The 14,609-nt window shown below is 39.0% G+C and overlaps 1 protein-coding gene across 3 annotated transcripts; it reads left to right on the forward strand.

Annotated features, from left to right (window-relative positions):
• Positions 1 to 3: 3 nt before the first annotated feature.
• On the forward strand, positions 4 to 13,758 carry LOC139131893 (superkiller complex protein 8-like). 3 transcript variants are annotated; one of them, XM_070698200.1, is made up of 10 exons: positions 103 to 223; positions 819 to 879; positions 1,757 to 1,890; positions 3,021 to 3,106; positions 8,120 to 8,355; positions 8,722 to 8,815; positions 9,236 to 9,329; positions 12,388 to 12,480; positions 12,583 to 12,661; positions 13,012 to 13,758. In XM_070698200.1, exons 2-10 carry the CDS (start codon positions 868 to 870, stop codon positions 13,099 to 13,101), a joined length of 918 nt encoding a protein of 305 aa, XP_070554301.1. In that variant the 5' UTR covers positions 103 to 223; positions 819 to 867; the 3' UTR covers positions 13,102 to 13,758. The 3 variants fall into 3 exon arrangements, with proteins under 3 accessions (XP_070554302.1, XP_070554301.1, XP_070554300.1); XM_070698201.1 differs by lacking the exons at positions 103 to 223; positions 819 to 879 and adding an exon at positions 4 to 30; XM_070698199.1 differs by lacking the exon at positions 103 to 223 and having other exon boundaries at positions 558 to 879.
• The last annotated feature ends 851 nt before the right edge of the window (positions 13,759 to 14,609 follow it).

Consider the following 14,609-nt stretch of genomic DNA (forward strand, 5'->3'; position numbering starts at 1 on the left):
TGAGAGGGGCACCATTACAAATTCAAAATGGTGGGTATCTTGGTGATTTACGTTTACAACCCTGTGTACATTTTGCAAATCTCGTTGCGTTTATGACTTGTTACACATCATTCTCAGGGTCGCTTTCAATAATTGAGCTCTTTCGCCATCAAGTACGTTCACAGGATTCATCCTCTTCCCCGATTTAGATGCAGAATTACTTCTACTTCCGGTTTTAGTGCTGGTAGGGTTTGTTTTGACTTCTGCAGTACAACACAGCAGTGTACACGGCTGCACACGTGCGTTCACTCGATGTAGTGACAAACATAGCACTGTAGCACTTTTTCTTTGTACTAAATACAAAACTGTCCACGAAAAAGTTCTTGATCACAGTTATTTGTGAAATTAGATGATTTTTTATTTGAAATGTCATTTTATGTTGTACCTTTGGTTTTATGACATTTACCACATTAATATTGGTTTAAAATGTAATCATTGCTGCAGATAGTGTCAAAATGTAAAGAGTCTAAGACTTTTCCTAAGTTGTTTATATTAATGATTTGCATATGACATGCCAATAATGCTTTATCTGCTGTAACATGTTTAATTACATTAATCTGTCGACATTCATATCAGATGTCTCCTTTCCATTGCATTTGCAACACAGTTGAGGCTCTCTATTTGTGTTTTGTTCATGCAAAGCACAGTCCTCTATTCAAAGTCTGTGACTTGGATTCTGGGATTTTTCCTGGCAAGCATGATGATAGCAACATTGTGCACTTCAATTGTAAACATTCAGTTGCTAGTTTTAATTTCTATTTTGCATCCAAACTGCACAGAGATGTCAATAACCTATTGCAAGTAACAAATATATCTCAAATCACAATCATGGCACACCTGGTGAGTAGTCAATGTCACGAATGATGCATGCTGGGGAAATTGATAAACACTATGTGTATGAATAGTCTATGCATGAGGGTATTTCTTAATGGTTCTTGATGACTTTGGATACAGTGCATGCCCAAATATGGCCACAGCTTTATCAATGCAGATGCAGTACTATTGATGATATATTGATGCATGAATTATACTCAAAATCTTTGTGCATGTATTCTTCACATTTTAATTGACTTTCAAAGTTGTTATTGTGTAATTTTTAACTGTGTTACAATGATAACAATGATAGGTACTATGCATGGCCTTCTGTTAGGCACTATACACACAAGATAATCTTTATGACTTTCATTTCTGTTCTATGTTAACGTAGTAACCTGTTCATTCTGACTTGCTAAGTTGACGTTGTTTAGTGTATAGAGAGATGGCAAAGCAATCTTAGATATTGATTGATTGAGTTATAGTGTGACTCTCTCAGTAATAATATCAAATGAAAAGAAATTTATGGAAGTAGTTTATTGCTGTGTTAAAGAAAGAATCATTCTCCCTTTAGGGCATTGCATGACTTCATGTTCATGGAAATTCATGGCCAATGGTTAAAAAGTTTGATCAAGTGCAAACAGTATCATTTGACTCTATGGAAAAAACTGTGAAATAATTATTTTTGCATTTGAGCAAACTTTTACTAGCTTTCATTTGAAAGACAGGCAAAATCTATCACTAGTACTTGTCGATGTGTTGTCAAGATTTCCTGAAGGTTTGTCAATTGCTTCCCTATGCCGTGTTTGAAGATTGAAGTCTGTCATGAATTTCACAAGGTGACAATTGGTACATGTATCACTAGAAATGAAAACTAAGTTCATTTGGTTTCATCATTTCACAGTACACAGTCCAATTCAAGCAAGAGCAAGCCCATGAGGACAGCATTTGGAGTGTAGCCTGGGCAAGGAGTGAGACTGATGGGACAGATTACATAGCTACAGGATCTGTGGATGACCTGGTGAAAATTTGGAAATGGTGAGCAGAGTCATCATTTGTATGCTAAGTCCTTAGATAATTTACAGAAAAAAAATTGGTATGATAGGTATGCAAATGCATGTATTTTACTTTAAAGTCATGAAAAGTTAAATTTTCTTTCCTGAATATTGTTTAGTTTCTGATACAATCAAGTTTTAAAATCTCATTTAATCTAGAAAACCAGGCCCCTCATACTGTAGGTGATGTTTCATAATAAGTCTGTATTAATTTTCTGTAACAGATGCCGGGTGAATGTTTTTATAAATGAGAGTATCTTCTACTGTGATGCTTTTCAGTAGCTTTGATAAACATGTCCACTGCATTCACTGGACATAGCTGTCTGTGCACAGTAGGAAATGTGTTTGACAGAACTAGTTTAATAGAACATGTCATTCTGGTTGTTGACTAATGTATCTCTTGGTCATAAATCAGCAATGAATGGAAATTGTGGTTCCCAGACACTTCGCACCAAAACCAGTTCGCACCATACCATCTCGTCCCATACTATCGTGCACAAAAACCACTTCACACCAAAACAACCTCGTACCAAAACCTCTCCGCCCCAAGTCATGTCGCCCAAATCATTTCGCCCAAAAACAATGGCACTTCGCCCCCCAACTTATTGCTAACTGTTAAAAGCTGAACCACTGCCATCAAAGTTTTAATCACCTTTCTATCATCCCAGGACTGAAATCTTGAAATTGTACACATTTCGAGAAAAGGCATCATGCAATTCCGCGCACGGCACCTGAGTTGTAGCATTTAGTAATTTGCGTGTTTCTTTTTTCAAATATACCGTTTATGGTTTCGTGCAAGAATAAATGGTTCATGGTAGCCAAAATGTCCTGACACATGAATGCAAAAACAACGTTATGATACATCGTGGCATCATTGTTTTAGGACGAGTTGATGGTACTATACTTTGGGCGAAGTGGTTTTAGTACAATGTGGTACTTGGGGCGAAGTGGCATTGGACGAGGTAGTACTTGGGACGAGGTGGTTTTGGTGCGAAGTGGCTTTGGGACGAAGTTGTGTGGGGCGAACTGGTTTTGGTGCGAAGTGTCTTGACCCCGAAATGGTTGTACATAAGCCAAATTCTTTACATCAATCTCTTCATTTTCTCTTTGCAGGGAAAATGATCACTTAGAGTTGAAGTACACACTTGAAGGCCACCAGCTTGGAGTGGTGTCAGTTGATATCAACCCAGCAGGGACAAGTATCCTTACTAATTTGTCAGTGCAAAGTCTGAATCATGTACCATACGCAGTGTTTCCGCTGCCCGCTCGCCAAATCGCAAATGCGAGAAAAAAGTAGCGTTTGGCGAGAAGATTTTAGCATCAATTAGCCAAACTTGCGAATCAAAAACTGAACCATGACGTCATATCTTTTGTCCGCACGCTGTCGTGCATGCGCATGCACCTTCAGACGCGATGCTAAGTTTCTGTGACTGTGCCAGCTGTTTGGGGTCCTGTGATAGTCCATTTGTTTAACATACAGTAATGAATAAAATAGTAACAAAGTAGCTCACATGCATACGGTAACTAGTTGACTAAAATGTTACAAAGTTCGGACGACGGCCCTGAGCTCAGCTGAGGCGAGCGTGCCTGTGGCTCGGCTATGCCCTACTCATTGTATAGCGGCAGTCACGATGTCGACAGTGAACATGAAGGGCCATAGTGATTCTGAAACTAAGAAAAAACGGCAAGCTTCCCTCTTTGACTTCGGCTGCTCTAGCAAAACGGGGGAGAAACCTCCCCCAACACAGGTTCCAGGCGCAACAAAAGCTAAGAAATGGAAAAAGGATTATGATCAGAGTAGGGGAGTCGACCTAGAAAGGAAAGTAGCGGCATGGTCCAAAGAATACGCATGGCTTAATAGTTTAGAACGTAGTCAGAATCCGAGTGCTAGTGAGGAAGGTACTCCTGGACATCTAAAATGTCTGTGGTGCATTGCTTCAAACAAGAAGAATATCTTTACTGATGGTAAGGGTTAGAAACTTGTGTTTATTGGCCTCCTGAAAGTAAAAATCGCGAGAATTTGCCAGTGTATTGCGACGTGACGTCATAGACAATTTCATCAGGGAAGCGGTCGTCTGTCAGAGACGGCATATTTCCACATTCATATTCTCGACCGCGGAGTGACGTCACGCATACGATCCGAGCGAGGTGAATGAGAGATCATACGCAGAAATTGTGTGGGAAAAAAAGCAGAACTAAAATTTATATCATTTATGTATATTAAAACTTTGAATATTGGTTTGATGGTTGAAAAATCCGAACTTCAATTATTTGTTTTCACGGCGCTGTGACGCAAAAATGAAGTAAGAATTGTGCAAATATACACGACCCTTGTCACGGTATTTCATACTTTGAGCATTTAGCTTGACCGTCAGTGAAACAGAAAGTTATTTCTCCACATCAAAAAGGTGTATATGTAATATTTTATTGTTCTGTTTTCGTAATAGACTTGAAATTTTCGATATCAGTGGCGCGATTCACGCAGCGCTCGCTGTGCTTTAATTGGTTTGTGGTGATGACCCCTGACCTGAGCGTGGATCGAGGACAGCTCAGCGTACATCGCAGCTGTAGTGTTCGCGTTTAAAATTAATCAACTGAACTCCAAAATCTGAATATCTGCCAACATTTCCCAGGTCTTAGAGTAGTTTGCTTTTCAATGACAACTGCTAAGAGATTGGATTTCTGAGTCAACGGAGGAAACAATGCCGAAATGTTTCTTCATTGTATATTGTGATCTGGCCACTGGGTCGAGGAACTTGAAGTTAGTGCGTGAATATGTACGTACGTTTTTGCGTCGAGTGATTGGGAATTATCAATAAAGGTGTTTGTTATATCTCCTTCATTTTATTGATTTAGGGTGCACGTATTTCAGAAAAGACGGATTAAAAAAACACGAGGAAACACAAGATCATAAATTTTCAATGGATCGACAAAGTAGACACGCCCGCGATGTTGGTCAAACCGTACGGAGTGACAGTGTAGGGATCGAAGCATCATTGATGAAACAAGCATCGAAGGCAGCGAAAGCCGTATTTCCGGCCATTCGAATTGCTTACTGGCAAGCCAAAGAAAACGTGAGCAACGTGAAGTATAGCAGCCTTATTGAACTCTGTAAATTGCAGGGGTGTCAAGACCTAGGAAGGTTAAATGTTGATGAACGCACTAACTATCAACACAGTAGTTCTTTTTATGGCATATTACAAGCAATAGTTAATGTGCTTGAATGTGAGATCATTTCAAAGTTAAAGGAATCTTTGTTTTGGTTTCATTTGTGATGAATCGACGGAATGTTTCAGTGGAAAAATGCATTGTAGCTTACGTATTGCCGGCCATTCGAATTGCGTACTGGCAAGCCAAAGAAAACGTGAGCAACGTGAAGTATAGCCGCCTTATTGAACTCTGTAAATTGCAGGGGTGTCAAGACCTAGGAAGGTTAAATGTTGATGAACGCACTAACTATCAACACAGTAGTTCTTTTTATGGCATATTACAAGCAATAGTTAATGTGCTTGAATGTGAGATCATTTCAAAGTTAAAGGAATCTTTTGTTTTTGGTTTCATTTGTGATGAATCGACGGATGTTTCAGTGGAAAAATGCATTGTAGCTTACATCAGGTTTGTACATGCTGGTGCACTGGAAACACATTTTATTAAACTGCATGGTTTGCCTGGTGGCACTGCAGAGATTGTATATCAGGCAATTGTTGATATTCTTGCATCACAAAATATTGATATGAATAAGATGCTAGGGCTTGGCACTGATGGAGCCTCAGTGATGACTGGGGCAAAGTCAGGAGTAACAAAAAGAGTGAAAGATGTAAATAAGTATGTGATAGCTGTTCACTGTGTAGCACACAGACTGGCACTAGCCAGTAGCCAAGCTGCTGATAAAGTTGTATATCTGGGTAGTTATCAAGAGATTTTGAATAGTATTTATAAGTACTACCACTACTCAGCCAACCATACACACAAATTGAGAGAAATACAGAGCATCTTCTACTTTCAAGTAGGAGGAGACCAGACTGTGTTGCATATGCTATGATTGGATAGAATGGTGTTTACTGCCCTCAATTTGAGGAATCTGACATGTGTCACTTTACGATTCTATGACTGTCATCACGATCCGATGACGTTCTAAAGTTTGACTAGGGTACAGCCTTAATACACTCAGTGTGACATTTTTCGGACAGGGTAGTAAATTTCGCCCAAAGTCGTTTCGTAAATGACCAGCAATACGAAATCTTATTACCATACCTTTCGAAACTTTATTGTGGTTATCCTCAAACTCAGTTGACACGACGGGAGTGGTATTTCGGGGTCAAAGTTACCAAAGTTTTGACCCCATGTCGATGGCGTAGTAATCGGACTGCAATCCCAGAAATCGGACGTCGTGTTTGGAATGTGATTAGGAGCTAAGTATTGATAATTTGAAACTTCAAACCACCGATTTTTAATTTCGATGTGTTTAGAAAACTGTATATAAGAATATTTCATGATAATTAGTTATGTTTAATCCATGGACGACTCAACTATATTTCGACGTGTATAGCGCTTAGATATCGGACACGGGCTGTCTCCGTGTGTGTTGCTTTCAGCACCTTGTATCGTACGGTGTGGCTAACTTCGCTAAGTTTGTTCAGTGAGTATTACTTATAATTGTTTCCATTGCATATTTTGTTTGTATTAGAATCGCACAGGCATTATTTAATAAAAATAGCGAGTATATTTCATCGTATGGCATTATTTACCTGTCAAGTTTTTATGCGGTAAGTCACTTACTACGTTTACACAATTATGCTAAATATTGTCTGTCCGAAAACTTGTACACTTCTTACGTTCATTAAATGTACTTTTTTACTCGAAACAACTGCGCAGTTTTCGTTAAAACTACATGCAATCATAGCGAACAATGGAAAGAATATTTTCAAAATCATTATTCTGCCCCACATTCAAAATTCAATGCTAAATCAGGACTTTAGTCAAAATTTCAGTTACTTTGACCTGACGGCAGTATGTTGACAGTATCACTGACGCGGTATCAGACGACAATTTGTGACCGCCGCTCGTAGCGAGCTCGATGGCTTCTACCAAAAAAACTATCGAAAACGGGACAACAGTGTCACCTGACTTAATATGAGGTCACACGACCTGTAAAACGCTATCGATACGGAGCGAAGTGAGTGTAACTAACAGCATGTCACTAAATGTCCGAAAACTGAGGTCGTCCGAAAACTGTCACACTGAGTGTATTGATGGGCAGCTTGAAAGAGCATGTTGTCCGGACTAACCCATTGGCAATTCAACGCATCGCGGTGTGTGTGGTTCGTATTTCAGTGGTGTGTTGAAGTGGTTGAAATTGTACAGAATTTTACGTTTTTACTCGAAATTCAAGTGTCTTCAAACCAGTCGTCGCGTCAGAATTCCACCCAATTTTACAACGTAGGTTTTTAATGTCAACGGTATTACACGCTGATGACAATATTGTGCGTATTTCATTTTTGGACACAAAAGTACACGCTCGCGAAAATGTACTGCTCCAACCCCCGGAAATAGTGCATGTTGGATTCTACTATTGACAGGCCAGTAAAACTATGCAAGCATGACCACCAACAAGTTCCTTCCGATGGCGGCATGTTACTGTACATGATTCAACTCTCTGGTTCAAAACTAAATAGACGCTGTGATCTGTACGACCTCTTAAAAATCCGTAAAATCAACGATTTTGACCAATTTACCACCTGTGGTTTCTGGCGGTCTTACGAGACAATGACGCATTCGATCACCGAGCTGACCCATTCACCATTAGTCAGAAAGGTATTGATCGTAATCGTACACGTGTCTTCGCGTATCGTTCTTTGGACACAAAAGTACACGTTTTTATAGTTGTTTATTGCAAAATAAGCTATTTTTAGCTACCGGATTTTAGAAAAATGATCATGGCAATAAAACTGGGTAATTTTGTGACATATGGCTTTGATGGTATTCTTTCGAACTTGGGCCATAACGTCGGAATAGAAATAAACACGGAGCATCGCGAATTCGTGTTGAAATGCCAAGTTGAGAGAGTTGTTGTTTTCCACTGATCGGCGAGTCTCGCAGAGAACGCCATTTTGGCCCAAATTACCCATGATACAATGGTACCGGAAATAAGGGGTTCTGTGGAACTGACTACATGAAACATTCAAAAATTTCCTTAACATAGACTCTTCCAGTTGCTGGATCCAGCTCCCTGGACAGTCATATCAGACTATGGGATTTAGAAAGTGGAAAACAGATGAGAATCATGGATGCAGGTCCTGTGGATGCATGGACCATAGCATTTTCACCAGACAACAGAATGTTAGCCACTGGCAGTCATACTGGAAAAATTAATCTGTTTGGTGTCGAGAGTGGAAAGAAGGAAAATGAATTAGATACCCGAGGAAAATTTACTCTTAGTATAGCATATGTGAGTTTTAGATCATACATAATAGGCACAGGTTGTGACAAATATGTTACAACTCGACTGTTATTTACAGCTGAGTGTTATGAATGAGAGAACTTGCCTCATATGTATAAGCTAATGTCAATATCACTTACTTGTTTTGATATCAAAATATGTATTTTGTCAACTTGATATAAAGAACATTACAGTCATGGCTATCAAACACGACTTTAAGTTGAGTCTGACGAGCTAGTGCAATCAAGGGAATTTAACATTTTCGCTGTTTATGACCAAGTTAGGATTTGGGTTTGGATTCAGCCAGCTTATTTCCTTTTTCCCAAAATGATGATTATGTCTTTTCATCTGCCCCTTGTTGTCTATTTATTTCAGAGCCCTGATGGCAAGTACATAGCAAGTGGTGCCATTGATGGTATTGTAAATATATTTGATATTCACACTGGTAAACTTCTCCATACATTGGAAGGTATGTAGAAATCAGTGCAGATGCACTAGATGCATCCTGTGTCCAAAAATCTTTGTCACTGTCAGGTTAGATACAAAGCACACTGTCCTGTTCTGTGAAAGATTTAGGAAAGCTTCAATGAATTGCAGCTCTGCGTGATCCATTTAGCCTAGCATCTTTTACACAGGTCCAATCATTCCATTTAAACATTTAGATATAATCAACCTGATGGAGTGAGGTTGTAAAAATAGAGAAAATATTTAATCCAAGTATCAGTATAGACATACTTAAGAAGTATTGCTAAGTGTCATTGCTGAAAAAAATGTTTAACAATTATGATAATGTAGTTGTATCATCGACACAGTACCTTAAGATACCTGCCTGAATGACAGAAAGCATTTTTGAAAAGTGACATTGACTATTCCATTTTCTCTCTGACAGGTCATGCTATGCCCATCAGGTCTCTTTGTTTCTCACCAGACTCACAGCTATTAGTCACGGCATCAGATGATGGACATATCAAGATTTATGATGTGTAAGTTTAAGTTGCATTGATTTGCATTTTGAATGAGGAAAATATTTTTTATAAAGGCATTTTGGTGTTTAATTTTGTTGGTGGTTAAGGTGCAAGTGCTTGATGTACATGATTGCTATGCTTTGGTTTACGCAAAAGGCGTTAAACAGGAACTTCCCCTATAAATGCCGGATTACAGTAATTCTATGCAAATGTTCAAAAAGCCACGCTACTGATCGGACGTGCCGTGTTTGGTCCAAGAATCGTGTCATTTTACCGTGATCAAGCTGTTTGATGTCACCAAATGTCGCATATATTGTCTATGAATATACAGCAAATGCAGTCAGGTCGAAAATAAACTTTGAAAATGTCGTAATTTTTGTCAGCGCCGGCATATATTTTCAACAGCGTGTTCCGGAACGAGCATTTGACCCCTATTTGCAAATGTCACGACACTGTCAATCATGAGTATTCAAATTTATCACGTGGTCAGAGCGATGTTTACCCCACTGGCCGAGACAAATATAACGCACCGACTTATCAGAGCAATGCAATTAGATAAAGATTACAAACAACAAATACTAACACGCATACATACATCCAGGGAAGGAGTCAACGATACACGGTTTTCTCTTTTTGGAGCATGTAGTGGTCCTGAAAAGGACCGTTTGGCATTTGGTCCTGAGAAGGGCCGTTTTTTTTCGCGAACAATGCGGAAAATTTTCGTCCTTGGACGACGGTCCCAGGACCCCACCAGAATGTCGTCCGTTTTTTTTTCACACTAACGGACATCAAAGGGAGATAATGTACTGCGCAACTTTTCTATGCTTCTTCCTGTGACAAGACATTTGGGTGCTAAAAGGCTTGAAATGTGTTCTGATATCACTCTCGTCATTTCCATCCACCAATGGCAAGTGCGAAACAAGTGTACAGTCTTAGTTCTGTCTAAGATCATATGTTCAAAATGATAGGACATTATCCTAGCAGAGGTCGTGTCACGGCTTCTTGTCACACGGAGTTTTACAGTGTAAGCTTGATGATAGCGTAGATAATATCGAAATGAACAAAAATTGCCTATTTGAGAGTATGTGACGTCAGGGCTTGACCTAAAAGTTGCAAGTCTCGAGTCTTAGACGATGTCACCGAAATCACCCTAAATGGTCGATAAAATGTGATCTCAGGGTCAAAGTTATGACCCTATTTAGGTCTCAGTCAGGTATACATCCGATGATCCGACATTGTAATCAAATAATATCTGGATATCTTTGTCTTACACGTCCATGATGAAATCAACACGTTCAAAAAAAGTCAGTCCCGGTAACGTCATCATACTGCAGTATCATCATGACATTTGTCTGTGTGTTTTGTCTGTAGAAAACGCCAGTGACAGTAAAATGTAGACCATCTTTTCAAATTGGTTGGAGTCGCCTCAGTTTACTCCAGTTGTCGTTCATTCATCAGAATAAACATTCAGGAAAAATTGTCCGGCTAGCGGAAAATGAGAAATCATGGCTCCACATCAGTCTTTGTTGCTCCATGCTCGCTGTTCATCAGCGTTTAGATTGCACACGTTTTATTGCAAGATGTGACAGCAAGTCTTACCATGTCGTTACTAGATAAAAGTTATAGAGGTATAGCATGACAAAAACGTAAGGCCTAGAAAATTAGAAAAAAGAAAAAAACAATATATAAATGCTACTTCACTGTATTCTCGTACCATAACTTGAAATTATGGAGGACATTGCCAGCTGATGCTATTGGGCATTCGGCTTTCCGTTCACGTCCAATTTTCTTACGGTCTATTAGTCTGAGACAACAAATTACACCTGTGTACCCTAATCAAGACACAGATATAAACATGTGAGCTTTGGATACCCTACTCGTGACACAGGACATGTTCCAGAAACGATTCACACATTCAGCTTGCGCCTATAGATTGCCAACTTGGAGGGACCGTGCTTCTTTGTACCGTTTATCAAACTTGATACCAATGCCAGTCGATCCGTGTCGACAAATGTTACTAGTGATTGACGAAAAGCGGGCAAAGACGCATCTGTCTTTCATTTTCGACAGTGTCGAAACGTTATCAGGCGTCGGAACTTAAGTCACCAGATAAACGAAAAATGCAAAAACTGCATGGACAGACAAGCGTCATTCGCGAGTATAGACAACTCTTGACGGCGATGTATCCGATCCGAACAAGCTTACTCGCGCGATCGCGGCGAACTACACCACAGCGTCATGAAAATTGAAATATCAACGCTCGGATTTACAGTATTACAAGTCTAAGTTTCAATGTCAATGGAAAACTTTAAGTTCTGTTTGTCACAAAATTTATGCATCGTGCGAATTCCTGTAGGCATATCGTATCGTGTGCAGTCAAAGTTTACGTTACCTCAACGTACATTTCACCTCAATTACGTCACCCCGGGTCAAAATCCTGCCAGTGACATTCACGCTTCACTTCGTTATGGTCGGTGTTGTGTTCCATTGTTTGTGAATTTGCGGACGTTGTCGGACGCTGCCAGCGCTGTTTATGTTTTAAATAGAAGGCGAAAATGTTGCCTTTGATTCATTCCTTATAACAACTGAATTAGTTATACATAAGATGTCATCATGCTGTAGTATACAACGAAGTTTTAGTCGACGTTCACTCTGACTGCAGTTAGGCAGACCTCAAGCCCGGGACCTCAAGTTAGACGGGGTTACAGCGGCCATAAAATGATCGCGTTCAGTTTATTTTACCCGTGGAGACAAATTCCTTGTTCAGGTTTCCATTACATTTAGACAGAAGGTGATAATTGAAATCCCTCTTAATCGGTAACAGATAGTGTTTACCCCTCCATTAACCATCGTGCACACGTGACTTCGAAAATCCCGCCCAGTGTATGTAAATTATGAGCGTCATGAATAATCGCTCTATTGTGCGCCCCGGTCCTGTAAGTTCCTGTTTAAGTGGATTCTACATATTGACAGAGAGAAGACGGCTGAAATATGTTTATTTATCATGTTCAGTATCTTTAATTGTTCATTTGGAATGCTGTTTTAACATTTCATTTTGTCCATTCTTGTTTTACAGACAACACGCAAACTTGGCAGGCACACTATCAGGACATGGATCATGGGTTCTCAGTGTAAATTTCAGTCCAGATAACACACATTTTGTTTCATGGTAAGTAATATTCTGTGATTACACACTGGGTATGGTTGTGATACATTTTGTTTGAAAAGTGTTTCATAAATTAAATTTCATGATTTGTATTTCTTTTGACAGTTCATCAGACAAATCAGTCAAAGTGTGGGATGCAGGAACCAGGCAGTGTGTAGCAACATTTTATGACCATTATGAACAGGTAAGCTTTCAGCAATTATCTTGACATCCTGGATGTTGAACAGAATGTTGAGCAGTAATGTGTGTTCAGCCAACTCAGACCTGGCTGTGAGACTCAATGACATTACCTCTCTGTTCTATTTTAGTATTCCATATGAGTAGTATTGCTGCTAAATATTTCGTCATACTGTTTTACCCATGGTTTTATTGAAATTTGATTGGCCAAGATGGCAGAGGTCATAGCAAGAAGTATGAACCATTGAATATATCCTTGTCCCCTTGTACTCTGTGAAATTTCAGAAGCAGAGAATTTGAGAAGCAAGAGCATACCTGTTTCCGAAACAGTTCACAAATTCTTTGTTTCTTTTGCAGGTGTGGCAGGCTAAATACAATGGTAATGGAGCCAAGATAGTATCAGTGTCAGATGATAGAGCAATACATGTGTATGATTGTCCCTTGTGAAGATAACAGTTCCAGTGTCTGCATCAAGATAAAAATAATACCTGCTTGCAACAACTTAGTCATCATCTGTATCACAAGATTGTCATACTTTGTATGTCATTCTCTGCATTTCATTGAAGCTGGGTCTATGAAATGTTTTGAAATTCAAACTGGCATGTAGACTGTTGTCAATATGATTCATTACCATATTTGGTCATGATAATGGTATTTACTTTGGATTGTTTTGCACTGACAGAAAACTGTGTAGTTTCTCTTACATGCAATGTCATTTTCCTCAACTGTAATGGAAAGTACTTGTTTAATATTTCATACATCTTTTTCTCATGACCAGTATTGTCCCTCAGCACCTCGTATCCATTAAGAAAGTATCACAACACCTTTCCATTTTCAATTGGCCTGTATAAAGCTTTTACACTGGATATATTCATTCTTAATTTTTCGCTTGAGAATAATTTTGCTCTTTTTCATACAAAGACCAGTATGAGATTACTTATGGTTGATTTACTCATGGAAAAGAGTATGAGATAGCATAACAGCATAACCCTGTGTTTTAAAAATAAGACTCCATGTTCCAAAGGGAATGTTAAAGAACAGTCCTTTATTTTGTAATTAGAATGTTTCTAATTAGCAATGTGAATAAATTTCAAAATCTATGTACATCATCGGTGGTTTGTGCCTTGCTTTCAAACTCTCCCTGAATGCTCATACAAGCTGACTAAATTGCCTAGCTCATATGGTTTGTAATGCAATAACTGTAAGAGATGGCTCGTTACAGACTGATGTCAAGCACTGGGGTCACACACAGCATTGGTCAGGAGGTGATCGCCATTCTGACATCATCGCTGACCTCTGACCTGGAGCCTCTTTTTTTAACCCTTTCCCTTTTCCCTTACTGTCATGCTGTATACAGGTAGCAGCTGTAAACGCTCACAATGTTACGTTCTATATGTATGGTACTATAATATGCATACAAACTAGTCATTTTATAAAATTGTATCAAAAACTGTCAAGCAATCTGACATCCGAACCAACAAATGCGAATCTTCAGCTCTGTAATCCCTATACACATGGATGATGAAAGGAACAATAGCTGTAACTTATTTTAATATTTTTGTTAGTTGTGTTGCAGAAAAGAAGCAACTTTCAAAGTAAATGTTGGTGAATTTATAAGTCAAGGTTTACTAACTTTCAAACTAATGCTGTCAGTTTTCAAAATACTTATGGATGCAACACTCCTGAAAATGAATTGCAAATATTCTGTTTCACTTTAGTCTCATAGACCAAATGAGAAGCAGGTGATAATTTCTGAATTGAACTGTTAGAAAGTTGATTTAGGGTATTTTTTAAAGGAAGTCTATTCATTATTTGGTTTTTTGATCATTGTAGTCCAGCAACCTAATTTGCTAGTCTAGTTTTCTTGTTTCAAGCTGAGTCTGGCTTGCTTGTCCTGCACTATAGTTTGCTAGTCATGCACATATTCTTTATCACGTGCCTGTCAGTTAAAGGGA

Source organism: Ptychodera flava, chromosome 4 (genome assembly GCF_041260155.1).
Source record: "Ptychodera flava strain L36383 chromosome 4, AS_Pfla_20210202, whole genome shotgun sequence".
Lineage (NCBI taxonomy): Eukaryota > Metazoa > Hemichordata > Enteropneusta > Ptychoderidae > Ptychodera > Ptychodera flava.